The sequence below is a fragment of the Python bivittatus genome, unplaced genomic scaffold, assembly GCF_059951505.1.
Source record: "Python bivittatus isolate LINGU-HERP-01145 unplaced genomic scaffold, Pbiv_v1 ctg000020_np1212, whole genome shotgun sequence".
Taxonomy (NCBI): Eukaryota; Metazoa; Chordata; class Lepidosauria; order Squamata; family Pythonidae; genus Python; species Python bivittatus.
The window spans coordinates 125,316,199-125,343,647 of record NW_028277030.1 but is presented as its reverse complement, the minus strand read 5'-3'; the positions used below and the strand labels follow the sequence as shown (position 1 = coordinate 125,343,647).

Here is a 27,449-nt window from a genome sequence, read left to right as displayed (position 1 = left end):
TTTGAAAGCAAGAAATCCTTGCAGTTGTTTTTATCACTTTTATCTGGTTTTGTCCTTTTTCTTTGGTTCTTATGAACTGTGTAATTTTAACCAAAACATTTTTTTCTAATTCAGCCATTTAGAATATGTGAGTGATCATCATTTTGGTTCACACAAGGTTCTTATTGCTATAGCCGTAATATATTTAATTCAAGAAGCAAAATCCTACATCTTTCTCATTTAGAAGTAAACTATACATGTTAAGTTATCATTTTTCATATTTAGTTATCCAAAATTCATTTAAGCCTCTTAAGATCCTGGTCCTATATATCAGTAGTGGCAACACACATCTGATGGCCACAAGTGGCCCCAACCATCCTATTTATAATACCTAGAATCCCAAGTTGCACAAAAGATCACCACTGAAATTTGAACATTTTGCTGCAGAATTTCAGCAGTGTGATTTGGACCATTTGAGGTTCCAAATGAAAAATGAGCAGAAAGAGATCAGTCCATTTTTTTTCCTGTGATATCACAGATGTTCACATTTAATATTTTCTCAGTCTCAGATCAAACTACTGTTTTATTATAATAAATACAAGCTTCATATAAAAAATGAAGTATTTCCAGATTCCACGTTGCAGTTCTTATTTATTTCTAAGACATATGGCACATTTTAATAGAGATCATGCTTAGTATAATATAGTTTTTAAATAAATCTTCTATTCTTATCCTGTTAGAAAATAACATATAACTACTTATTTTATTGATATTCTTTCTGCACAAAGATATCTGTAAAGATTCTTTAATCAGGGCATTTCCAGATGCAATACAAAAGAATTAGGATTCAATACCTTAATAATCCAACTAACCCAGTTTGTGGCATAAGTTCAGAATTGTTACCTCATCTCCCCCTTTTTCTACAGTTACAGAAATTAGATCTGAAATAGTCCAGTTTGGTTTAGCTTATATTATTTTGTTATTAACTACACACACACACACACACACACACACACACACAGAGGCAGCATAGCTATGACAGATCCAAAGCACAGTTGTTGGAGAAACCACTCCAGAAACCTGGCATGTCTCCTACTATCATTGAGCACAGTACCTATTTTGAAATTATAGCACCAGTCCTGTTCTAGACGTGGATAGGCAGCTACAGCCCTCAAATGGATGGCGAGGCCTTATCTCCATAAAAATAGTTACCCTACCAGTGTAGTACATTTCAGCTGTGTTGCAAAGCTAGATATATATCACAGTGCTTATTTTACTGTAACCATATCTCTCCTGTGTGAGTGGAAGTCAGTTTTGGCTAGTTCATTTTTGCAGGACAGAGATACAGCTGCAGAAGCCTTGCATATCTTGGTCAAGCTCTGAGAGGAATACAACAGTGTATTACTTGGTATTAGCTCCCCATGAATTCCATATGCATGTGGACCAAACACTTAAAGCTATTTCCAGGAGCCTTTCAAACATCTTCAGATTATCTCTTCGATATCATTCAAAATACTAGGGAAATTGAGGGTAGATGTAATTTCCAAGCAATCCAAGCATGTGCCAAGCAATCATTTTTCCAGAGCTGTGTTTCTACAATTAGAAGGACTGGGTGTCGGGACTTCTATCATTCTGATTAGCTTAAAAATCTGTAAATAGACTGCCAGCAGATATGAGAAGGGCTAAAGAGTAGCCCTGTTCTCCCTATTTCCACATAGTTGATTGGGAAGAACATGAGGAAAAAGCAAATTTGCTTCTTCTCACCAAATAGCCATACGCCTTTGTTGCAAAGCACCAAGAAGAGAACAGCAGGGAGGAAGCAGCCAGGCTTACTCCATATTCTATGCCTTCACACCATTTGCTTTTCCCTACCTAGTGGACCTCCATCCCACCTCTCAAACATGGACACGCATGGCCTTAGAAAGCTCCATACGCTTTGCAATCTTGCCGTATGACAATTATGTCAGAGAGTCTCTGCCGTACTCTCCATAGATGGGAGCTTAAACTGCAATTAAAGCTGTATTGTTCAAAAACCTCTGGTGATGTATTTACAACAATCTTAGTTCAGATATTCTGACTATAATATGCAGAAATTACTACAATGAAGTTTAATGAATGATATTATGAGTACAATAAAATTAGCAAAGGCACAACTGAAGACAGTAATATGCCAGTTTCATCCACTTTTCAGTTTCTGGAGAATTTTCATTTTGAACTTAATTACTACTTTATTAACATCTTTACTGAAAAGGTGCAACTTAGACAAATTTGTAGCACCAGTAACTACCAGCTCTGTGTTGACTGTGCCCATTTATGAAAACACAGTTTGTCAGCTTTATCATTATATATATATATATATATATATATATATATATATATAAACACGCCTGCCTTTTAAAGTCTACCTATTCTTTGATAACTTCAATCTTTTAAAGATGTACTGTGTATACAGTGTGTGTGTGTGTGTGTGTGTGTGTGTGTGTGTGTGTACACACATACATACATACACACCTTCCTTTGCTCCAGCCAATGTCTCTCTTTTGGTTTTGTTTCTTGTTGTGCTTCTTTCCTTCTCTCTTTGTCCCCCTATCTTTCTCTCTCTCTCTTTCTCTCTCTCTCTCTGAGGTTCACATATTGAATGATGTAAAGATACCATAATAAACTGTTTGGCATACCCTACAGGCAAAGGTCCAGAGACTCTTTTTGCTGGATATAACCTCAATGACAATGAATGGCACACAGTACGTGTAGTTCGAAGAGGAAAAAGTTTAAAGTTAATGGTAGATGATCAACAAGCCATGACAGGTAATAATGACTAATAACTATTTGCTAGATCTTCCATTCCATATGTATTTAGTGATGATAGTCGCGGTGGTGAAAATAATTTCAATTCCCCTTACTTGTCATAGACTAGCTCTAAGGATCTGCACTCTGATCCCAAAGCGTTTTATGAATATAGGCAGAAAATCCAAGAAAGGACAGATTTTTTAAAAAAAATCCTAAAGAAAAAGGTAATGGGAGTGGAAAGTTCTGACAGAATGAGGCAAGGAGAAGGAGGATAGAATTAGGAGCAAAAATTGATCTACATGGCCAATAGATATAAAGTTGAGGACAGTCAAAGTTCCCACATTAGTTTGAAATAATAAATCAAATCTGTGACTGCAATCCTGGATAAGAATTGGAGTTCAGTCAAAAATTATGTGATACTTTTCTCCCCATTCCAACATACTGTATATCCATTTACTTTTCTCTGCTACATCATCAAATCAGTTAATTGATCTAAGTGGGAAGTGGTGGGGAGAAACCCAATGAGAGCAAAGACTGTGTTTCTCTAGCGTTGCTGTGATTTTACCTCCTTTCAAATCATTCAACTGTCCCCAACTTTTACAGTGTGCAAAAAGAGAGGCTAGGTTGAGGACAGTTTAGTAAGTTCAGTAAGCCAAGCCTTACTAAAAAGGTCCCAGTGATAGAATATCTGCATAGCCTTTTATGCACCTTTTTCCTCATAAAGTTTGAGAACTGTCCAAATGAAAGGAGCAGACAATTCAGGGTTGTTGTTGCTGTTTTTCCCAGACCACATCTTGCTCATTTGGGTTAAAACAGTGTCTGATGTGGTAATACAAATTGATTGCATTCTTCCCTCTTGTTTCTTGATGCTATAGTAACTTTCAACCCATATGTAGTCTCTGTGTGTCAACATGGTTTGTCTAGGTCATTGGATCAACATATATCAGTGGAGCCCAGATAAGTGATACTGGAAAGTGGATCATTTCAGAATATATATTTTCTATACATACAAAATGTATATAATGTAAATGAATGTAAATGAAAATAATGTTCAATAAAAGGCACTTTCCTCCATATCCTTGACAAAGATAGACACAAATTATTCCACTTGAAGAAATGGAAGAATCTTAGACCTATGTATCGTTTTTGTACTTTGTAATTAGCAGAGTTCCTAGAAGTACATGTTGACACATCTTAAACTGTATATCTGAATGTTCAAATAGAGCACTCACAAAGATGTTCTTCTGTTTTACTGTATCATGAGATTCCCCCACCCCTTTGGTTCATTTTATAGTTTTCTATTATGTTGCTGTTGTTATTTTGATTGTCTTAAATTAGGATCAGTTTGATGCTTGACTCATTTCATTTGTAAATTACACAGTGAGTTATTCTTAAATAACTTGACTGGGTTGGATATAATAAGAGAAAAGTAATAAACAAATGGGGCACTTTCAGCATATTTGCTTTCTACATGAAAACACGTGGTAGAATCATATAGTTACAGTAGACCATGGTTGTGTGAGAGACTTCAGCATTTGAAATGCCCCTAGCTTTTTGTTTATGACATTAACTTCTCAAACTTGCTTTTTATTTAAAGGTCAAATGGCTGGGGATCATACAAGACTGGAATTCCATAATATAGAGACGGGAATCATAACGGAACGGCGTTACTTGTCCTCAGTCCCTTCCAACTTCATTGGTCATCTGCAAAGCCTCACTTTTAATGGCATGGCATACATTGACTTGTGTAAAAATGGGGACATTGATTACTGTGAACTAAATGCCCGTTTTGGCTTCCGGAACATCATTGCTGACCCAGTCACCTTTAAGACAAAAGCCAGCTATGTTGCTCTTGCCACATTGCAAGCATATACATCTATGCACCTGTTTTTCCAGTTCAAAACAACATCATTGGATGGGTTAATACTCTACAACAGTGGAGATGGCAATGACTTTATCGTGGTTGAATTAGTAAAAGGGTGTGTATGCAATCTATAGCACAGATGCTATAAGCGCAGAAAGCTTAATGAACTTTCATGTTTTTAGGCAAGATCTTGGACTCTACTAACCCTTGTTCTGATGCAGCAGTGTGAGTTCCTGTGTCCTTAAAGCTGAGCAGTGTCTACCCTTCTAAGAAATACATATTTGGATGGTGTTTCTCATCCTGCAGTCTCAGTCCATTTTTTTTCCAATGTAAACATTTGGCCAAAAGAGTGGCGATCAAGACCTCCTATGTATGCCAGTACATTTTCTAAAGCTGTTTGTTCCTGCAGAGGCTCAGGGTAATAGGTGTTGAATGCAGCTGCCTCAGTGGGGATTAAAACAGCACTGAGACAACATTTAAGGAGGGTTAAATATTATTGATGTATTTAAATAAACAGAGAATAGAAATGCATTCTCCACAAGGAGGATCATGTTTTATGCTATAAAAGGAAAATATAGGATGAGGGTCAATCTTTAACTGTAAGTGGAACTTTGACAAAATATACCTGCTTGTCAAAGTGGAGCCTTCCCCAGGTAGAACTAGTATTGTTTTGGTTACAGCCACATTCTGTGGAAATTAATCTGGCTTCTCACTATTCTTGACTAGAAATAAAATGCTTTAATAAAGCTAGCTCTGCATGTGAAGGGAGCCTCCAGCAACATGTATTCATTTATTTTACACATTTTAATCCTACACCATTTATTTTGTCATTTATGTGAAATATTTTTATCTTGCTTTTCTATGGAAAAAAGCATGCAAAATATGTTCTTGTGATCCTCCTATTATATCACTAGTTCCCCAGCTGGGGGCTTACTTGTCAATGGCAGCAGAAAGTGACCGTCCTGTTTTTCCAACTGTTACTCAAGGGCATCGTGGGAAACCAGAATGGTTCGTGGCCATTCTGCACTGGAATAATAATATGGGTTTATTCTGTGAAATAATAATCATGATTAACATCATCCCATTGGTTCTGTTGGTAGGTAAACCTATGGCTGGAAGCCCCAGACTGACATAATTGCTGGTGGGCTTTGCCTAAATACTAGAGCCCCAGGACCAGATCTTCTGTCTTGAGTATTTATCTTATAATAAAAGAATGTATGTGAGGAAATGCTATGAGGAAGACAGTTGACAAAGTCTAGGAGGTCCAACATCTTCTCTGCCAAGAGAGAAGTTACTTATTTGAAAACTGACCAGGCATATTTACTGTAAATATTTAAATATATAGTAGCTACATATCTTCTGAGGGAGTTATCATTCTTTGAAATGGGTTGTAATTTTAATCAAGAAATCAAAGCTTCTTTTGAGAAATACAAAACCTTCACTGCGGAAATCTACAACAATTTAATAGTTTGGATAAAGCAGTAGAGTTTGTATTGCACTATATTCAGGATTTTTTTTCAAATGTCCTTTTTGAAATATAGTGCCAGTTTATATATTGAGGCTTTTGGACAAAACTACAGATTGTCCTCAACTTACGACCACAGTTGGGACCAGAACTTCCATCACTAAGCAATGTGGTTAAGTGAGTCATGCCTTATTTTACGACCTTTTTTGCAGTGGTCATTAAGTGAATCACTGTGGTTGTTAAGCAAATCACAGAGTCACTAAGTGAATCTGGCTTCCCCCATTGACTTTGCTTGTCAGAAGTCCCTTCGGAAGGTTGCAAATGGCAATCATGTGACCCTGGGACACTGCAACCATTGTAAATATATTCTGGTTGCCAAGTACCCAAATTTTGATCACATGAGTCAGCCTTTTTAAATGAAAGAGCAGTTGATTAAGAACTTTCTGAATTTGCAAAGAGTTTAAATAAAGAAAAGAAGGAGTGAAGAGCTGCAATTTTCAACCACCTACTCAGTTTAGCTGTTTTTCCTTTTTGTTTACAGGTATTTACACTATGTGTTTGATTTGGGAAATGGTGCAAATCTTATCAAGGGCAGTTCCAATAAACCTCTGAATGACAACCAGTGGCACAATGTGATGATATCACGGGATACCAATAATCTCCATACAGTAAAAATTGACACAAAAATCACAACGCAGAGCACGGCAGGAGCAAGAAACTTAGATCTCAAAAGTAAGTGACCATGACAGAAACAATAAATGGGCTAGGAGAACAGTGTGTCATTACATTATGATATGTTTTATATTTATGTAACAGAACTATTGGAAGAACATAGGATGCTGCTTTATAGTGAGTCAAACTATTGGTCTATCTGGCTCAGCATCGTCAGCACAAATTGGTAATATTTCTCCAAGGTTTTTTCCTCCAATCCTACATAGGAATGCTAGGGCACGAATTTGTGACTTCCTGCAAATCACCTCTTCTGAGCAACTCCATCATATGCTCTGTTATGTGCTATATTCATTTATTGGTCTACTTCCAGTGGCTTAACATTTGCAAGTTTGTAAAATCTGTAGTTTCTCCAAAGGAATAAACATTAAGAAGAAAATTTATAAGGCAAGATTGCAAATTCTGCTTTGAAGTCCTGTCTATATTAATAGATAACACAACATCAAATTGTTCCCATGGAGATATCTACATGGTTCAGCCCGGTTCATGAAAACTGGTTGTAAAATTGTTGCTAAGCCAAAAACTTATTTTTTTTCCTCTGCTCTGGTGGAACAGCTGGCTTATATTCCAAAGCAATGCATCTCAGGGGTTTCAATTTAACTTGAGTTAAACTGTTAATTTGTGATCTCAAGGTGATGAGAAAAGTCAGTCTTATTTGAAATTTTAGTGATTCATGGCATCACAAAATTTGAGACCCCCTTTCTGAATGCCATTGTTACAATTCCCTGCAGGGTTTTTTGTTTGTTGAAATAATAATACAGTTGTTTTTAAGATACCTGATTATTAAATATTTCAATACTTCTCATTCTGAAGGGCTAACATGATGAAGTTTGGAGAAATTTGCTCCATAGTTTTGATAACACCCCTGACTAGTACAATATTCAGCTACTTGAATCCTGGTTAGTTTTTCTATTTATATTACTTCTGAAAAAAGCAACATTGGTTACTAATTGAGCCCAGTCCAAGATGCTGATTTGCCCTTAAAAGTGATTAAGGGCCCAAATGTCTGAAGTTGCTCCTTTCCTCTCATGCGTTGAGATGACCTGAGGAAGCCTTTCTCTGTTTTGTTGGTGAGAAAAATCCATTTTTTAGCTGGTCCTTCTCATGATTGTATTTGGAATGCAATTTCAAAGGAAGTATACTCAATATCACTCCTGTATTTTTGGGATAGGTTAAAATCATATCTGTCCAAGGTTTTTTTTTAAAAAAATTTTTTTTAAATGTTTAAAAAGTAATTGCCCTTTCAGTACTTTAAGCTCTTGGTGCTTCTGTTTCTCTCACATGCTTAACTAAGTCAGGATGTGGGGGGATAACATGTTGGTAGAAGCACTAAAGGAGTTAACTGGCCCACACAACTAATGTCCATGAAGTTTACATTCAGCAACCATTCAAAGTTACAGTGGCACTGAATGAGGAGATTTTCAGCCAGTCCTCAAAGTTGCAGCCATCACAGTGTCCCCAAGGTCATGTGACCATGATTCAGGCACATGGCAACCAGCTCGCAACTATGATGATCACTGCATCACACAGTCACGTGGTCGTCATTTGCAACCTTCACTGCCAATGTCTAACAAGCAAAGTCAGTGGGAAAGCCACCAGGAGGTTGCAGATGGTAATCATGTGACATCATGCCTAATGATCACACAGGATTCACCTAATAACTACAACTGGAACTGCCGGAACTGCCATCATAAGTCAGTGTGGTCATATGATATGCACTTTACGACTGCATCGCTAAGCAATGGAGTTCCCAGTCCCAGTTACTGTTGTTAACCAAAGACTACCTATAGTCCCAGACAGATTATAGTGAAGTATTGAATTAACCTAACTCTACCCAATGAACCTTGTAGTGAAAATACCTAAAGTCAATCAACTGACTCATTTTGCAGACTCAGTCCCCCAAAAACGGAGATGGAAAGAAAGAGAGGTTTTCTTGCCAAGCCTTGGTGGAAAGAACATGCTTCCCAAATGGCAGCAATAATAATCAGGGTGTGACTATATCTGCCTGCCTGGTTAATGAGAAGGGGTTAGTGATTAATGAAGTTCTGCTAGTAAAGAGTATAGCTTCACGTGGCACCAGGGATTTCCTAGAAAAAGTGGAGCGGGGGTGGATTTCATATTTCCCAAATGGTTCTTTTGACCAAGACATGTGATCATATGTTACTGGAATGACCAGTAAGGATATCTGAATGGGTGAGTGGCCAATATATTTAGTTGTGCTAAAGATGAGGTACGTGAATTTCTCATATAGAATTTCTTGTCTAGCAGATAATTTGCTGAAATATGTTGCAAAATGGAAGATGCAGATTCTTGTTTGTGGAACATGCATTAATTTTATAGGAAACAAAAATGATTAGGAAAAGATATGGTCGACTGAAAGAGTTGCAGAAGATGCTATGCTTGCACCTTTGCATGTTCAAAAGTAATGTTTTGAAATCAAATCCAAACTACTCCATATCCCTAATAATTAATATAACTTTGAATTTAAATCTCTCCAAGTGAAACCCACAATAAAATATTGCAGTATGGGGAATTCCTCCCTAGGTTTCGGGTAGCTCTATTCCATTCCCCTGTTAGTAAAATTGTCTAAATAAAGCAGCTGTATTTTTCAAATAACATTCTGAGCAGATTAGATCAGGAAAGGCTTGAGAGCAATATGCAGCCTACAATACAATATATACAAAACAATTTATATGTCCTTGGCTTTAGCTGGCTGCTAAGCAACACCTGTGTAGTCCTCTAATTAAGTCTGCATTTTGGGTTACCTCTGCTTTGATATTGTTAAGGCTGTCAGAATAAATAAATCCTTAGTCAACTCCATCACATGATTCCTTGTCATCCACGTGCCAGCATCCCCCTTTCCCTGATTTTCCAGCTTTCCCCTTCACAGAGGTGATCCAAGACATCTTATGTCATAAGAGAAAGCAGCAAATGGTGCTCCACACCCATGCAAGGGAAGGTGCAGAGTATCTAACATTTAGCTGATTATTTTTTTACATACAAAGAACAAAATCCCACTTTTCTATAACAACAACAACGATTGGCTGTTTTCTGCCTTTATAAGATATGTAATGTTAAAAATCTGCTGCCTGGAACAACCACTTCGCTGTCTAATGCAGTGTTTCTTAACCTTGTCAGCTTGAAGATGTGTGGGCTTCAACTCCCAGAATTCCCCAGCCAGCCTTCAAGTTGAGAAACACTGGTCTAAGGGAAGAACCTACTCTGTTCCTCCAGCAGTCAGCTAGAATTCCATGATACTGTGCATGCTTTTTATATTCGGGCAGCACAGAACATACTTTCCAAACACTAATTAGTTGCGATGTCCAAGCAACACCCACTGCTGTCTTTCTAACCAATGGGAAAGGGGTTGCAATGTGATGGAAACTTTCCAGAACTGTCCTGTTGAAAAGGCTCATGGGATATTAGGTACTTTTTAGAGACGGTTGGTGGGACTTCTGTATTCCCCAAATACTGATTTTTGACAAGTTTGATTACATGAGGCCAGAACCACCAACAGGTTTTATAGTAATAGTGGTTGATTATGGGTTAAGCATATTATGAAAACAAGACCAAGAATTAATAATATACACATATATCCTGCAAATTAGGACGTGCAAAGCTTCTATAGATATTTCCACTTTCTCACAGAACCACCAAAAATATTCACAGGTATCTGAGCAACACTGGAATCCCCATGGAGATCTGCATCTCCATGAATTTTCAAGCAAACAGCAGTTACAGATAGAAAAGTCTTACTGTCTGTAAAAATATGTGATAAAAGATATACTCATACTGCAGTGAGCAAACTCTCTTTCAGAGAAGCATATCTGTTACTTTTTGTCTTCTCACTGAAGAGTGCTTAACCAGGTGCCCAGTTTTATGTTCGGAAAATCACATTTTGTAAAGAATACCATTTGATAACTTTCTCCCAGAAAATGTCCTTTCCTGTCAGCCCTATGCCTGGCAAGAAAAGATCAGTCTAGGAGATCTTGAAGAATACTTCCTATCACCATTTCCCTTTGGCCAGCTACAACATAAAGGTTTAATGCAACTGCCATGACATAAAAGGTTTAATGCAAATATAGAAGGCAAGAGATTTAAACAATAAAATCTACTGAATGTAGGAAGATACCTTAGTTAATTTGATAATGAAGCTCAAGCCCAGATACTTTGGTCACCTAATGCAAAGAGAGGACTCTTTGGAAAAGACCCTGATGCTGCGAAAGATTGAAGGCAAAAGAAGAAGGGGACGGCAGAGGATGAGATGGTTAGATAGCATCACTGAAGCAATGAGCATGAAACTGAGCAAACTCAGGGAGGCAGTGAAGGAGAGGAAGGCCTGGCGTGATATGGTTCATGGGGTCATGAAGAGTCGGACATGACTTAACGACTGAACAACAACAACAACCTTAGTTAATGTGTCTGTTTATTGGCTCCCCAGTTCTTATGACAGATTTTTCCCAGCACCTGCTTTCAAAGACCTTTTGAACTGGAGATGGCACTTTCTGGAATTGGAGATATTCTTCATGGAAAGTATAAATTTGATTAATCTGCTATGGTCTTTTTCTCTGGAAAGATATCAAGATACTGATTAATTGATAATGCTAGTAGAATTTGGTGTCTTGATACATGATTAGGGTTTTCAACATCACTGCTCTGTTGATGATGCTCATGTCTATTGAGAAGATGTGTGGTCAGCAATGACAGAAATGTCTCATTAGCATTTCATCTTGGATGTTATCTAACTGCATTGTTGAATATGGAGAAGATGGAGATGTTTCAGCCTGATTGTCCTCTACTCTTTTGTGTTTCTCCCCATTTGTCTCCAGGGCTTCTAGATTGTTCCAGTTTTTTCTGCCCTTAGTCTCCAGGTCTTGACTGACTTTGTGTTCATTTATTGATCTTACAATGAAAGTCACAATTTTTACTTGTTGAATATTCCTAGTCTTGGGAGCCAGGTTGGGGGAGGGGTGATAGAGAGGACTACAGTTTTACTGGTGTTTGGTTTGATTGCTGCATGTTTAGATCATTGCAATAATCTCCAGATATGTGTTCCTAATTCCTCTGTCTGTCCTAATTATGATTGGTCTTAATTATGGCAATATGCATAGTTTGCAGTATCATGGGGCATTCCTTCAAATTTGTATGGCTGTTGTGTTTGTGTTGTTATAGTTCTAAGTATTGGTTTTACTACTTGGTTGTTAAATTATGAACTAATTTTACTGAATGGAATTTTTTAATTGTTGTATTGCTAAAGACATCATAACTGACTGTCAAAAAAAATCCACCTGAGTACACTGGCTTTCTGCAGAGTTTGTCATTTGTGAGACTGCTAATTATCTAAGTGATCTGGTGCCAGCCCTTCAAGGTATTTCAGGTCAGGAAACAGACACAAGAACTGATGTATTGCTATAGGATACAATGACAAAATCTTGAAAACCTGACAGAGTTTCTCTTTCCCCCCTCTTGTACCAAAGCAAATCAAGACAGGACAATCTTGATATTCTTTCTCACTCCTTCCTCTTTTTCAGGGATAAGCTGATGTTTACATAACTGCTCTTGCATTCCTCCTGAAGATTATCTATGTAATCTTCCACATCTGGTTAGGCTTGAAGTAGCATAGGAGTGGGTTGCTCTTTAAGCAGATGTTGCTCTTTAAGCACTAATTTTGCTCTTTAAGCACTAGTGTTATAAAAGATCTATGACAATTGAAATTTTCTTATAAAAAAAGAGAAAGGAATTATTACAGATCCATTCTCTCTAGTCCTAACATTTGCTGCAGCTGAAACCTGATACTGGGGAGGGAGGCTGCCCTGAGTAGAAGCCTGACAAGAAGGTGTCCTATTTGTTTTGACTATTTGGTCATACAGCTTTGACTGATACTATGCCAAAAATCTGCCTTTGCAATTCCTCAAAAGTTTTCTTCCCTGTGAAAGAGGTTTCTGTTTTTCTATCTTATTCTCAGGGCACTTGATAATATTTATTTGGATTTCCCTTGCTGGTGGTTCTGAGTTTGTTTTATGGTTAGAAATGATGGAGGATGCTATTTCTGATACTATTCCCCTTACACATCTTACTATCACATTGAAACTTCCCTGGGTGCCCATACTTTCTAACCAAAAAAAGGACCAAGGGAGGATGTCCCTCTTGGTATTTAACAGAAGCATAAGAAGATAAGGCAGCTGCATATAAACCATGGAGTAATGATTGCACAATGAAAGGGATGACTTTTACATGTTAACCTGCAACTAAACATAAAAATAACATACTTGACCCATCAGAATGTCACCAAAATTCCCCTCTTCTTGGGAAAAAAAAAAAAAACCAAAAGCCAATTATTTACCTTCAAATTGAATAACATTTAGTAGGATAAAATGCAGGAGAATTTTTCAGCACAGAGTAGGTGGGGCTTCAACATATGCTTAGATTCCTAGCCCTTAAATCAGCTATCTCTGCTATTGAGGAACAGTGGAATAATCATCTTTCTCCTCTGCCCCTTCACCTTTACATATCTTGGATGCATTATTCTCCACTTTATATAGTATTGTCTGCCTTTATTAGGTTGCAAGCTAGCCCTTCTACCTATTTGTCCAATATTTGCAGTAATTCTCATGACATGCAAGTGTTCAACTGAATTTGAAGATTTCTAGAATAAAGGTCTAATGGTTTTAAAAAGCCTGCATTTGAAGTAGTGTCAGAAATGGGTGAGGAGATTAAGAAAGAAAAGTAGAATATTTAGATCATACTTAGTTCTCCCTTCCTGGAAAGATGTAGGAGGGCTTCTGTCATCACACCCCACTCTCAGTACTGCTTTGAAGACTGGCTCAATAAAATTTTGGAAAGTGTTCCTTCCTCCCAAAACAATTTAGCTAGCTAAGAGTTATCCCCAAGTCATGGTTCTGTTTATTTTCATCCATTATGCCAGCCTATAAAGCTACCATGCTTAATAAAAGCACTAGAGGGCACCATTATGTCACAAAATATAATTCCTGGTTCAATCTCAGACATGGAGGAGAATCTAACTGCAGTTCAACTAGGCTGAGTTATCTAGGCTATTTCCTATGCTCCCTGCATTCTAAATTCCATAATAACAACATTCTGTGCCAAATCACATTCTTTCCCACAGAGTTTCTAACCTTAAGTTTTCAAATGGCAAAACTAAAATAAATCTATCAACATTTTAAACCAGGGACTGGAATAGTAAATACTTGCAGCAGCCATCGTCTTCCTTGAGTGGCCACAGGAGAGGTAGATTTAGGGGGTAAAGTGATGCTATTCTATGTGGTATGCAAAATGATGATCTTTACATGAGCAATAGTTATTTCTTTCACCATAAAAATGTAGAAAACTCTCTTATAAGTCAGAAAACTTTCAGCCTCTCCTGGTTTGCTACCTATTTCTCCATCTTTTATTTTTGTCATCCCCATGTGAAATCACCGTTTAGCTTTTAAAAATTTTACTTTGCTTGAAAAATACATAAACTTAACTAGAAAATAATAAAATACAATCAAATATTGTCCTTTAAAAAGATTTATTCAAAAAGTCCTTTGAATTTCTTTCTGTATTTTTGCTTGTTCATCACACTGTAAAGCCAAAAGAGGTGCGGCCTGAAATCAGAGAACGAAGAAAGGGGAACTGATTCTGCCTAGAGCTTTTACTGTTTTTCACTGGATCATTGAGTCTTCAATCTTCTCTGGAATAATGCCTCAGATGCCCATGGAATTTGGGATCTCCTTCCAAGAGAATAAAAAGGAGGTAGCCCTTGGGGAAAAAAGTGAGAAGCCTCCTCCCTGCTCAAGGGAAACTTCTGCAGAGCTAAGATTGGGAAGCTTCTTGATGTAAATCATAAGGCACCAAGTGTCAAGAGCAGGGTTTCTCAACCTTGGCGACTTTAAGATGTGTGAACTTCAACTCCCAGAATTCACCACCCAGCATATGTCCACACGTCTTAACGTTGCCAAGGTTGAGAAACCCTGCTCTAGAGAAATCTACAGTCATCCAGTGGATGGAGAATCCTCTGGATTTAGCACTGTATATTTCCCTTTTTGTTTTCAGTGACAGGAAAATAATTCAGGGAAGGAGGGAGAGAAGGAAGGAAGGAAACAGGAAGACAAAATTCACTTCTCCTTCTCAGAGGCTCTATTATTGGGACATTCCTCGGTGAATAGTGGGATTGCCCTGCCTATGCCCCAAACCCACAATCTGGTATTGGTTTCATCTGTTTTAAACAGGAATTGTACTGCCTCCTGCAGATTCAGACAATCGGTCATTGTTTTACAATAATTATAAAAGGTTCTCCAAAGCTAAGACAGGAGACTTTCTCAGACCACCTTGGACATGCTGGAAACTGAATTTTAAAACATTTGCATACAAAGTATATACTTTGAATTTTGAGAACAATCCCTCCACCTAAGCGCCCTTGTGATTGCAACTGCATTAGACCAATTGCAAGCTTCGTGTCTCACGGCTATCTGCATATTTAGTGTCCAACAATGAAGGGAAGAAAGGCTGTCAAGATTAACCTGGAAGCAAAGGGATGAAAGTGGACTGGGATACTGCATAAAGAGTTATTTATTTATTTTACTTATTTATTAAACCAATTTATATAGCCTCCCATCTCACCATAGGCAAGTCAGGTAGTGTACAACAAAACTAAAAACACTCAATAAATGCATTAAAAATATTGCACTTTGACTGGATTTAAGTGCTGTCTTGAGATGTGGAACATCTTTTTCTAGTTCTCAAGTCTTCTCAGGTAACTGAGAAGATACTGAATAGGATTATGTGGCATTAACAAATTATTAACTCCCACTTATCCATCCATTCATCTGACCATAAGAATGAAGAAATATGATGAAAGGAAGAATGAAAGATTGTATTAACGTGATGGCTTTGTGTAAGAGCAAACACGGAGAAAGAGATGAATACACGAGTAGCTAGTGTATCAGGCAGGAAAAGTGACCAGAAGGGAGAAGTGAATATCTGAAACATATCAATGTCAACAAAATTAACAATACAAGTAGAAGGTTTTGTAAACACATATGCCCAGCGTCACCCATAATCTTCCTGAATATTATGCACTGTTCATATGCACATGAGCCTCAGGGCTGCACCCTCTCAACTCATCCAAATCAGGCAGATGGAGGATATTAGAAATGTTTACATCTATTTTTAGTAACTGGAAGCAGATAACAAATGGTAAGTGCATGAGCCTAAGGCTTATCATGCAATATTAAACCATAATTTAGTATTACCACTGCATGCAGCCAATTTATTTGTGTCATTGCAAATTCTTAGTACTATAAAGAAATAAATAAATCTGTGGGGCTTTTTCCTTTCAACTCTTTTAATACTGAACATTTCAAACATCTATCAGCTGCATTTCCACATAATTCATGTGAATTATATAGATGGATGTATAAGGTTGACATGATACTTTGGCTGGATATGGTTGATTTGGCTTTTGTTTTGTATGTTGAATGAATGCAACCACTATGGTTTGTAAAATAAAATGCATGGCTAGTTAATTGTGAGTTACTCAATAAAGCATGATTAAACAGACCTTGGTGACACACCAAAGGTGGTAAGAACAGTGCTACTTGTTATTCTTATTTATCCAGAAACTCAGTCCATGAGGAAACAAGTGCAGGTTTACAACTGTTCATTAACTTTCTGAACTTTGTTTACATAGTCACATGCAAACATACATATACACCCTCACCCACCTCAAAGTCTAGCAGGCCAAGTTAGATTTGAGCCCCCTAACTGCTGTGCATGATAATGTATTGTTATTTACTTCAAACTACTATTATTCCCTCCCAGTTTAATGGCAACCAACAAGGATTGAATAATCTCAGGTTGGTACTCTGGTGCCAAGTATCAGTGTCTGCTAGCACTGTTCCACTTGAATGCTATCTCATCCAGTTCACACAAGATCCATGACTTTGTGTCTTTTGCGTCTATGGTCTGCTTTGAGTGGGCATCATGTACTCCATATTGCCATCTTTCATGCATGTCCATTCATACTTTCACAGAAATACTTGACACAAAGGAACCAGATAACTAGAAATCACAACAAATTACATAACAACACTGGTAACAATGTGGTCATAATGGCTTGATATGGTGGGTAAGTCCAGCCAGTTTCAAAATGTGAAGCACTTTAAGACGCTACCCAGATAGTTGCATCTGCTAGTGATTTGATCTGAAAAGTGTTGTGCTCAGATGAAGGTTGCTGAGAATTTATATTCTTCAGTTAATAGGTCTTTATAAGCTCATTGCATTCTGCTCAGCTGTTGCTTGCCATGACTGCCAGTTCTAATGAAAGAGCAAATGGTGTTCTGCTTTCTTTTTATGCCCCACAAGAGGATGAGCTGAATTTTTACAAGCCCAAATGATTTACTAGAGGAGCTTTCTCCTTCAACAGGTAGAAACTGAAATTGAATCACAAATTATTTAAAATTTTCTGTTAGATTAGTTGCTATTGTTTTATATAAGAAACATCTTATTAATTTTTATTACTCCATGTTTTTTTCTTCTTACAAGGTCAATGTAGAATGCACCTCCTATTACTAAGCAGCAAAAGTCCCATTTCAAATGAGAAAGGAACATTTAACTGCCAACACTGCATCAGATTAACAAGCAGCCATATCTGTTGTCTGAAATCAATAAGGCTAAGTAAATTTTGACAATCAAGCCATGAGTTGATTAAAACACCATGTAGTATTAGCATTCTCTTGAAGAGGCAGAATTCCAATTGTTACTCTTAAAAAGTGAGGCATCAGTCTCTCTATTTCTTCCAAGTATCGCCCTACTGTAAGTATTACCTGGATTAAGAATGCCTGGTTTACGGATGACCCATAGTTAAGAACAGAGCCTATTGTAGCAGAATTCGAGTTAAATACACAATGGTTTGAGTTAATTACATAATACTACTTATGCAGTATTATACAATAATACTGTTCCAGTTCCCATACAAATTTGACTTAAGAACAGGCCTTGGGAACAGAACTCGTTCTTAAACTGGGGACTACCTGTGCTTCAGTCTAATTTAAGAGTAAGCCAGAAGCTGGGTTTCTCATTGCAGTCATTATCACACATGCCCGAAGTAAATATTTAGTGTGCAAATATATGGAAGCATAAATTAAGATCAAGTGCAGGAACCTATAGCAGGGTAAATGGATGATAGTGACCCAGCCTCTAATCATCATGCCTTCATTTGAATGCCTGAGAAAGATTCACAGATAGAGTTTTTATCTGTGCTTTGAGAAGTTTGTTTTTTTGCAGCATTCCCAATTATGTTAGAATAGCTTATGATTGCAGGCAATACCATCATCTAGTAGTAATTCATTGATTTTGCATGGAATTACAGAATATACAACAGATGGGCAATTGATAAAATATTTGGAAGGTTTGAGAAAACCATTAAGGCAACTTTCTCTCTGCTGGCAGAGAATATTTCTTCAAAATATCTGGAGAAGAATGTATTAAGATTTATGTGACTCTTAATATGTGATTACAATACAGCATCTTGCATAATACAGTAATAGGGATTGGGACAAGCATGGGTGCATATATGCTAGGCCATGGTTTACTGAATAAATGACAACTGGCTGGATTTATACCATGCACAGTTATAAACCATTACACACAAATCACATGGAGGGATGTTAAACTATCCCTGGAGGTTACTGAAAAATATTGAATGATTATGTGCCATCAAGTCATTTTTGATTCCTAGTGACCACATAGATAGATTTTTCTCCATGAATGTGAAAAAAATAGCAAGGCTTTATAGGGTCATTGTATTTACAGATTCTTATATTATCTAGCCTTTGAATATTCCTAACTTTTTTTTGAAAGAATTACTTAAGACAATTAATAAAAGAAACCATAAATAGTCCTAAAATACAGAAAATACCCATCCAACCAATGTGGTCAATATTTCCTATGAAACATTGTTGATTTTACAAAATTCTTCTGTGAAATTATTCATTACAGCTAAAGCATAAGACTATGATGGGCGGTGTGGGTCTTCTGGGCTGTGTGGCCTTGTTCTGGAAGTTTTGTTTCCTAACGTTTCGCCAGCATCTGTGACCAGCATCTAAAGCATAAGACTATGATCCAATAAAGCTATTTGCTAAGCCACAGAAATGATGAAAAGCATCTGATAGTTGTTGGGCTATTTGGTCAAAAACTGGATTTGGTTACTTTAAACCCATATTTCTAGAAGCAAGGTCCATTAAATATAGTAAGTATTAGTTCTAAAAAAACATGCGTGAGACTAAGCTGCCAACCATTCATTCCATCATAAAGATGTATATAAAAGCCAGGATTGTAAAGTCAAGTGGAAAGAAAAATAAATTCTACTCCAAGCATAAATCATTAGAGCATTTCCTCCTACCTGATCTCCTGTTAATAACCTTGTGGCACAGGCTGGATTTTCACAGGCGCTATCATATCTTGGCTGCAAGCAAGACATACAATGATAGAAGGATAAGGCTAATTTAGGCAGATAATGCTTCAGAGCTACAAACCTTCCATAGTTCCAGACAAACACTATTCTAACCAAATTTGCAGTTCAGTGGAAGTCTTAAATCCAACCTGGCCTTTGATGGAAAGGAAGAACATAGATCCTGGCACCTGATGCCAGGACACTAGGAAGAAAGAGTTTTTCTAAGATTTTCATGTATCCTGTTTTCAGCTCTTATTTAAGATGGTGATATTGCCAATGTGGCCCAAACCCCAGGGATTTAGACTAAGGTTTCTATTTGCTCCAGAGTCGCAGCATAGCAGGTATGCAGGCACCATGAGGGAGTTTAGATTAGCCTGGCCACTATCCTGAGATTTCTAGGGGTGAAGAAATGATAGTCATCCTATTTCACATTTTGAAATACATCACAAGAATAAAGGATGGGTCCATCCCTTGCCCAACAGGCCTCTAAACCATGTATTACTGTCTATCAAGGATGATATAGAACAGCTGAGAGCCCCCTCTACCTGCCCTTAAGTGGGGAGGCAATGAAATATTAGTTCAGCCAGTTGGTTGATCAGAAGTTTATACTCAGGATGGAATTGCCCTTAAAGAAACAGGTGAAAACCAATTCCCTAGTCTACTTATCCAGTTCTTTTATTGCAGTTTCTAGAACAAATTATGATTTTTTGACAATTGCATTAATTCAAGTACTCTTTTAAGTCACTAAAAGAGTATAGTGTTATAGGTTCCTGCACTTGATCTTAATTTATGCCTCCATATATTTGCACACTAAATATTTACTTTGGGCATATGTGATAATGACTGCAGTGAGAAACCCAGCTTCTGGCTTACTCTTAAATTAGACTGAATGTCTAATTTAGTGATGGGGTTTCTGGCAGTTGTCATGAGAACTATGAACTATAGTTTAGGTAGAAACATCCAGTACTACCCTCAAAGAAGGTAAAGAGAATCACAGCTATAGCATCCTATTGCTTCATCTGACAATGCTGGCACAAAGCTTAAAAATGTGTAAATGTGAGGCAACTAGTATAAAAGGAGAAGTAGTTCCACAGGAGAGTTTGTCTTGGTGGTGATCTTTGTGTGAAGACACAGTGCAGGGGATTCTGGCTCAAAGAGATTTTGGTTAGCATAATCATGTATTGTTGGCTAGCATTATCCAGTAAATTTATTTCATTGGAACTCAATCATAACTAAGCCATGATTTTCACTTTTCTGGAATTCAAATGAAGAGACAGATTTCTACAGTAATAATAAGTCCTCTATACAATCTCCCTTCTGCGCTGATTTGAAAAGATTAACAACAGAAGGACCTAAAAAAATTGGATTTTGAGCTGCCAGGCAGTGGCAGAATTGAACTGGAAAAAAGGGGCAGCATTAAACACTAAAATATGCGTACTATCAAAAAGCTTTCTTATATTCTTTTGCTGTCAGGCCCAACTAGATACTGCAGTATTAGTGAAATGTCTTTAATCATGTAGCAAAAACAGACCTTTACACTTCCTGAAGTAAATCAAAATAATACTGTGAATTTTACAGAAGATAACTGATGTTTTTAAATAAAACTGCATGAAAGATATAAACTAGAAAGGCAGGCAAGATCCAAAGTTATGCAAAATGGAACCACCTCCCTCAAACTGAAAAGATCAGTTGCAAGTATTTCAGCCCTGTCCTGCAACATTTTATTAATGATTACTACTGGATTTCTGTGACTGGTTTTAACTGCCACACATTACTGAGATGCCTAATTCCATATTAAAAAACATATCTGTTCCTACACCCTAATCATTTTAGGCCAGTGTTTATTGATGTCAAAATCTTATCTCTTCCCTGCCATGTACATATTCACACATAAGAATACATCCATACCTACGCTATGTTCATATTCCATCCTTTCACAATGGATTGCCACATGCATGGCAATTATCTTACCTTTTTCCCCACAATTTGGCATGCCTCAGCAACTTCTTTGCACAGTCTTCTACTTTTTAAATCTGCTTAATCTTTTTCAGTATGCATGCCTTTCATTTCAATTTGGGAGCCTAGTTCTGCATGGAAACAAAACTGTTTCTCTGGCTATCTCCTATTTTTTAAATAATTGTTATGCCCTGGAGTACAGACCATTTAAGTGACAAAACATGAGAAAGTCAACAGCATGGTTCAGAAGATGGTAAACAGGGGTATTCTAATGCATCAGAAATACATTTTGTCTTAGTCCCATCCTAAATTAATTCAATAGTAATGCTACACATATAATACCATTTCAAATATTAAGGCTTATTCACCTGACCATAACAATTTTTCTGTGGTTGGGAAGCCTGTACCCAAGAGCACCAAAATTCTGCTGGTACTACAAATGGTACCTATACTCTCCAGGTTAAACTGAAGTAAAAACATAAATAAATAAATAAATATTTCCCTCAAACTGAAAATAATATGTTAGAACACTGGCATTTTACCCAAACTTAAATTAAAATTATAATATTAAAAGATAAGGCCACCAAACTCCTGTGCGACTATAAGCCTCATGGGATTTCAGAGGCTTCAGAAGATCTTACAGAGTATCAGTGGGAACACCAACATGCCATATTTCAATGTTCTCCTGCAAAATCTTGAGATTTATTTATTTATTTATTTATTTATTTATTTATTTATTTATTTTTCAAATTTGTCACCACCCATCTCACTGCAGAGTGACTCTGGGAGGTTTACAATAAAAAGAATAAATATTAGTTAAAATAGAATAAGCATTACAAGAAGACTTCCTATATAAATAATAAATCTTAGATTCGGGGAATGTCTTCAAGGCACTAGCCACCTCCAGGGTTGGTTATATCCCCTCTCACCCCACGCAAGTTGGCAGAGCCAGCAATTGTCTCATTTTGGGGACAAAAATGATGATGGTGATCACATGAGATTTCTTGTAATGGGAGGCCGTTCACAACACTGCGTAAGATCACATGTCATTGCCCAATCTCTGCCTTCTCTATTGGATGCTGAAATCCTTGAGAAGAGTTTCTGAGTGCTGCAGCATCTCTGCAGAATGTCTAATTTTCCATAATAGGATGACTCATAATTTAGATATGCTGTTGGCAAATTAGCATAATTAAATATGGCAATATAGTTGAAAAAATTACTATATTTTAAATATAATATTTTGACTTGTTTTCAAGGTAAATACCTATTGTCCCTTTCAAATGGATATAACATAGGTGCCCTCTAATGTAGGACAATGTTTGCATGCCATTGTCCTAGCTAAGGTGCAGTGACAAGTTCATTGGTCTCATAGCTTCCCCTGAGGAAAGGCCACAATGTATGCGTTTTCATTTTCTTGCTGCATGCTGAGAATTAGCTGTCTGGACATGTATACGTTAACTTATAGTGAGAGGCAAGCAGACTGAAAGGAAGGCTGAGTAGTATCATAACCCCTCCCTAATCTTTTTAGGAAAACAAAGAAGGGAAGTGTAAGTGAAAAAAAAATGAGAGTAAGAAAAGGAAAACTCTGTGCTTGTTGAAAATATTGTTTCTGTTATAGGTATCACAGAGGTGAAGACAAGCACTACCCTGTAATATTTATTTATTGAATTGGGGAAAGTTGTAGCTCCAACACACTTATTACAAGGATCTCTGGTTACTTTAGCTGCTAGGAAATAAGGTACAGGTATGGGAATTTTAGTTAGCAGTGTCTCTGATAAGAGTTTCATGAAATCCACAAATAGAAATGGAGGAGCAGACAGCAGCTAGAAGAATTGAAGGTCTCTGCAAATGGGTGGGGTGGGGTGTCATAGTTAGCAACAGAAGAACCTCAAAAAGGCTATGAGATTACATAAATCCATCAAGAAGCAGAAGTCAGGTGGAGTCAGCTGACTAAAAAAGAGTTTAACCTTCAGTCTGAATTCTGACAGGCTGTCAAATTAGTGGCAAAAGATTTTGCTACAACTTTCCCTCTCCCTACTGCATATATCAAAGAAATTAACCACTACAGGCACGTGCTTCATCTTGATCCCTCCCCTTGTACATGTCACTCAACAGATCGGATAGGGAGGGCATGCTCCTAGTACCTTCTCTTAAATGTTGCCATCTTATGGGACCTAGGAAGCATGCCTTTTCTGTGGCAGCCCCTGCCCTGTGGAACACCCTTCCCCTTGACATTGGGCAGACCCCCACCATTTTAACCTTCTGACAAGCACTCAAGACCTGGCTTTTCCTCCAAGCACTAGAATAGGGTGAGCTAAGTTGAGTCAGGTTGTTTGGTTTTAATATTTTTGGTTTTAATATCTTTGGTTTTACTATTTTTATTGTACCTAGATGTCATGAGCTGCCCAGAGTTTGGTACAAGATGGGAGGCTATATAAATGTTTTAAATAAATCAAATCAAAACATAGTGGGTGGGTATAAGAACCCTTTATAATCTTGTAATATTAAAAAGCACTGTCAGTCAAGAGGAGGAGCTAATGTTGGCAATCACCAAAACATTATGTATTTTGGAGTGTACATTTTAGTCTGTGATGAAATATAGTTAGCCCAGAGAAGGTAAATTTATCTTTTTCTGAAATATAAGGCTTCTTCCACATTCTCAGGCACCCCAAAGGGGAGGCCACGTGCTAAGAGACAGAAGCTAGGCTTGCTAGGCAGATGAAGAGGACAAGCATGCAAATACCAACTTCACTTCCAAGAGACTAAGATAGCCAGCGACAAATTCATCTTCTGCTTCTGCCTTCCCCCATGTGGCTCTCTCTAGAAACAATTCCCAACATTTCTTCAGCAGTATACATTGTTCACCTAGGGGTCTGTTCCTAACCATAACTCCAGAATGATGATACATGTGTTGGGACATTATGATGCAAGCGCTGCTCTTTCCTACTTGTGTTGTGATGTTGCATGCAAATATATAAGGGTGGAGTTTGCAACCTGACACATATTCGTTAATTGCCCACCTGCCCCTCACTATGGATGCTTCTTAGTATTAGTACTATATATCAGGGTTCCTCAACCTTGGCGACTTGAAGTTATGTGGACGTCAACTCTCAGAATTCCCCAGCCAGTATGGCTGGCTGGGGAATTCTGGAAGTTGAAGTCCACACATCTTCAAGTTGCCAAGGTTGAGGAACCCTGATATATATCATACTAAAAATATACACTGTAATTGATGCATGGTTCACATGACTAGACAGGCTAAAAAAGAATCCTGTTTGAAGCCCTGATTTTCTGAATACTGTTCATAGAAGTCATAGAAATAATTGGCAAGGATTCCTCAAATCAAGAGAGCAGACTTCAGGGTATGGGTCAATTGTTGCATGTATCCATTCCTAGAAATCCACAGGGTGTCTGTTTCAGTCATTTTTTGTCTTGCCAACATAATAACGATTTGTGTGCTCAGCTGATTTATTCCAGTTGTGGTGTGTAATGGAAATCAAACAATTCAGGACTGAATCTGATTGTGACACTGGTCTCCAGTAATTAAATACTAAGCATGCAGTGATTGTGTATTATGGGAAGACTGTACAATGACTTAGAATTCGCTTTTACTATACAAGCTGGGCAAAAGTAGATACATATTGTTGTTGTTTAGTCGTTAAGTCGTGTCCGACTCTTTGTGACCCCATGAACCATATTGCGCCAGGCCTTCCTGTCCTTCACTGCCTCCCTGAGTTTGCTCAGTTTCATGCTCATTGCTTCAGTGATGCTATCTAACCATCTCATCCTCTGCCATCCTCTTCTCCTTTTGCCTTCAATCTTTCCCAGCATCAGGGTCTTCTCCAAAGAGATCTCTCTTCGCATTAGGTGACCAAAGTATCTGAGCTTGAGCTTCATTATCAATCCTTCCAATGAGCAATCAGGGTTGATTTCCTTTAAGATTGACTGGTTTGACCTCCTAGCAGTCCAGGGGACTCTCAAGAGTCTTCTCCAGCACCAGAGTTCAAAGGCATCAATTCTTCGGCGCTCGGCCTTTTTTATGGTCCAGCTCTCACAGCTATACATTACTACTGGAAAAACCATAGCTTTGACTATGCGGATCTTTGTATCACATACTGGTGACCAATTCAAGCTTTAAAGACATTTTTGGGAGGAAGGAGTTTATATCAGGTTTGGGGGGGGGCTCTTCATTAACAGTCCTTTCTTTCTTTTGCTATGTATTTTTATTGTATTGTTGAAAAAGGTATTTTCCTTTGCCTGGCCACTAGCTAGAACCAGCTAGATGGCCCTGGAAATTATATAATTCATGGACATTGTGAAATAAATGGTTGGCCTACTGTTTAGGCGCCAGAGGGAGGCTGTCTTTCTTTCATGAACAATTGACATTTTTCTTGCTTTGTTTTATATTCTTGTTTAACTGTTTCTTTGTTTTTACTATAAAACTTGAGAAAATGTTTTCGTGGAGCTGTGGATTAAAACATTTTCAATAAATCAAAGAATAAGATTAATAAAACTGTTATTCATCTAAGCATGTTGTTTGACTTCACAGGTGATCTGTACATTGGAGGGGTAGCAAAAGAGACTTACAAATCCTTGCCTAAATTAGTCCATGCAAAAGAAGGATTTCAAGGCTGCCTTGCCTCTGTGGATCTCAATGGGCGTCTTCCAGATTTGATCTCAGATGCTCTGTTTTGCAATGGACAGATAGAAAGAGGATGTGAAGGTATGGCATGATCAGTTCATAAACTTGTCTCAACCTCTTACAATGTAACCAAAATGTTCCTAAATTTCATTGCACAGTTGTTGGGGGGGGGGGGGCTATAGCATTTTTTCTGCTGTTATTTGTATATGTTTCCCAGCTTACCAGCTGCCATCAATTTGTTACAGTTGCTAAGTTAGATAGTTTTACATTATTAATGAAAATGGATGCCATTGGAGGAGAAATGCACCCCAATGACACAAAGCTCAATTCAAACTTGAGAACATTAAGTTATCTACCAGAACACAATTGGTTGATTCTGTTCTTTGCCATGAATTAGCTGATTTGCCTGTCTTTGTTTTGTTTGTGCAGTATCTTAATTAATTGTTGTGCTAATTAGCTCCCATGTAGCATTTTATATAATCACAGTGCATAGATAGTAGTTAGAGCATCACAGCACATAGATAGTAGTTAGAGCATAAATTAGCTAATTTAATTAAGATGCACATTTCTAACACACATTATGTGAACAAGAGATGTTAGGGTTTTTCAGAGGGTCTGAGTCTAGGGGCTCCCCCAGATGGCCAAGTTAAAGTGCTCTCTACTGTCTTGAGATGGCAGAAAAATAGACTGACATATAGTGTGCCTTCTGTATTACTGATTCCTCTTCTGCCACAATAAGAAGCCTGGTGAATGGTGGTATTGTTATTATTTATTGCAGACCAAGTTAAAAAAAGGGATTAATGGATTCCTCTGGCTTTGTTTCCCTTCCTACAAAGTGTCTTCTGCTGTTGGAAAAAACAGTCACCACTCACTCTCTGTGATGTGGGGTGGAGCACAGTGGTACAAATTTAAATGCAGGCTTAGAATATTGGGTTTAGCCACTCATCAAGCTGCCCAACTAACAGGTAGCAGGGGATAGAGATGAAGCAGGAGGGAGTTCTCCCAATGTCCTTGCACCCTCTCTTCTGGACCTGTGATCTATCAGTTGGGTTGTTCCTGAACTTGAAAGAGTGCCAACCTTGTGTTGAAAAATAGCTGCAGTGATAAGCAAAGGTGAAGAGTGAAGGGGAGGGAGCTATCAATAACAACTAATCTTTGACTAGTATTTCTAGGGAGTGCCAGCAAGTGAGCAAGGAGTCTAGTTCTGACTTCGTGGCCAGCAGCACCCAGAAGTAGCCAGTGGACACCACACAACATAATGACCAATATTCCATGCCTTCCACTTTAATCCAAAAGTAGTGATTCCAGGTTGAAAATATGAGAGATAGATTAAATTTCCTTATGCAAAGTAGAATGGAAAATTTTGATCAAAATGAATGCTTCTGAAATTAAGGGGCAGCATCCTCCTTGAGAGGTATGAAATACCTGACTGAAAGTTCTAGAGAAAATCATTATCTGGTGGGAGATAAATAATCTTCCTCCACTTATTCAGATTAGATTTAGAGGGACATGATTGCCCCTAGCCAAAGATCATCACTGATTCCTATTGCACTTGTGGGAGTATTAGCATCTG

At 37.7% G+C, this 27,449-nt stretch overlaps 1 protein-coding gene across 15 annotated transcripts in view; it reads left to right on the top strand.

The window, feature by feature from the left end:
* The window catches only part of NRXN1 (neurexin 1), a 986,667-nt gene that overhangs the window by 483,887 nt on the left and 475,331 nt on the right, over nucleotides 1-27,449 (top strand). For all 15 annotated transcript variants that reach the window (XM_088149210.1, XM_088149217.1, XM_088149185.1 and 12 more), the window contains 4 exons: nucleotides 2,662-2,784; nucleotides 4,364-4,745; nucleotides 6,637-6,827; nucleotides 25,784-25,957. In XM_088149210.1, the coding sequence (XP_088005336.1) occupies nucleotides 2,662-2,784; nucleotides 4,364-4,745; nucleotides 6,637-6,827; nucleotides 25,784-25,957 (870 nt within the window). The remainder of the gene's footprint in view (nucleotides 1-2,661; nucleotides 2,785-4,363; nucleotides 4,746-6,636; nucleotides 6,828-25,783; nucleotides 25,958-27,449) is intronic.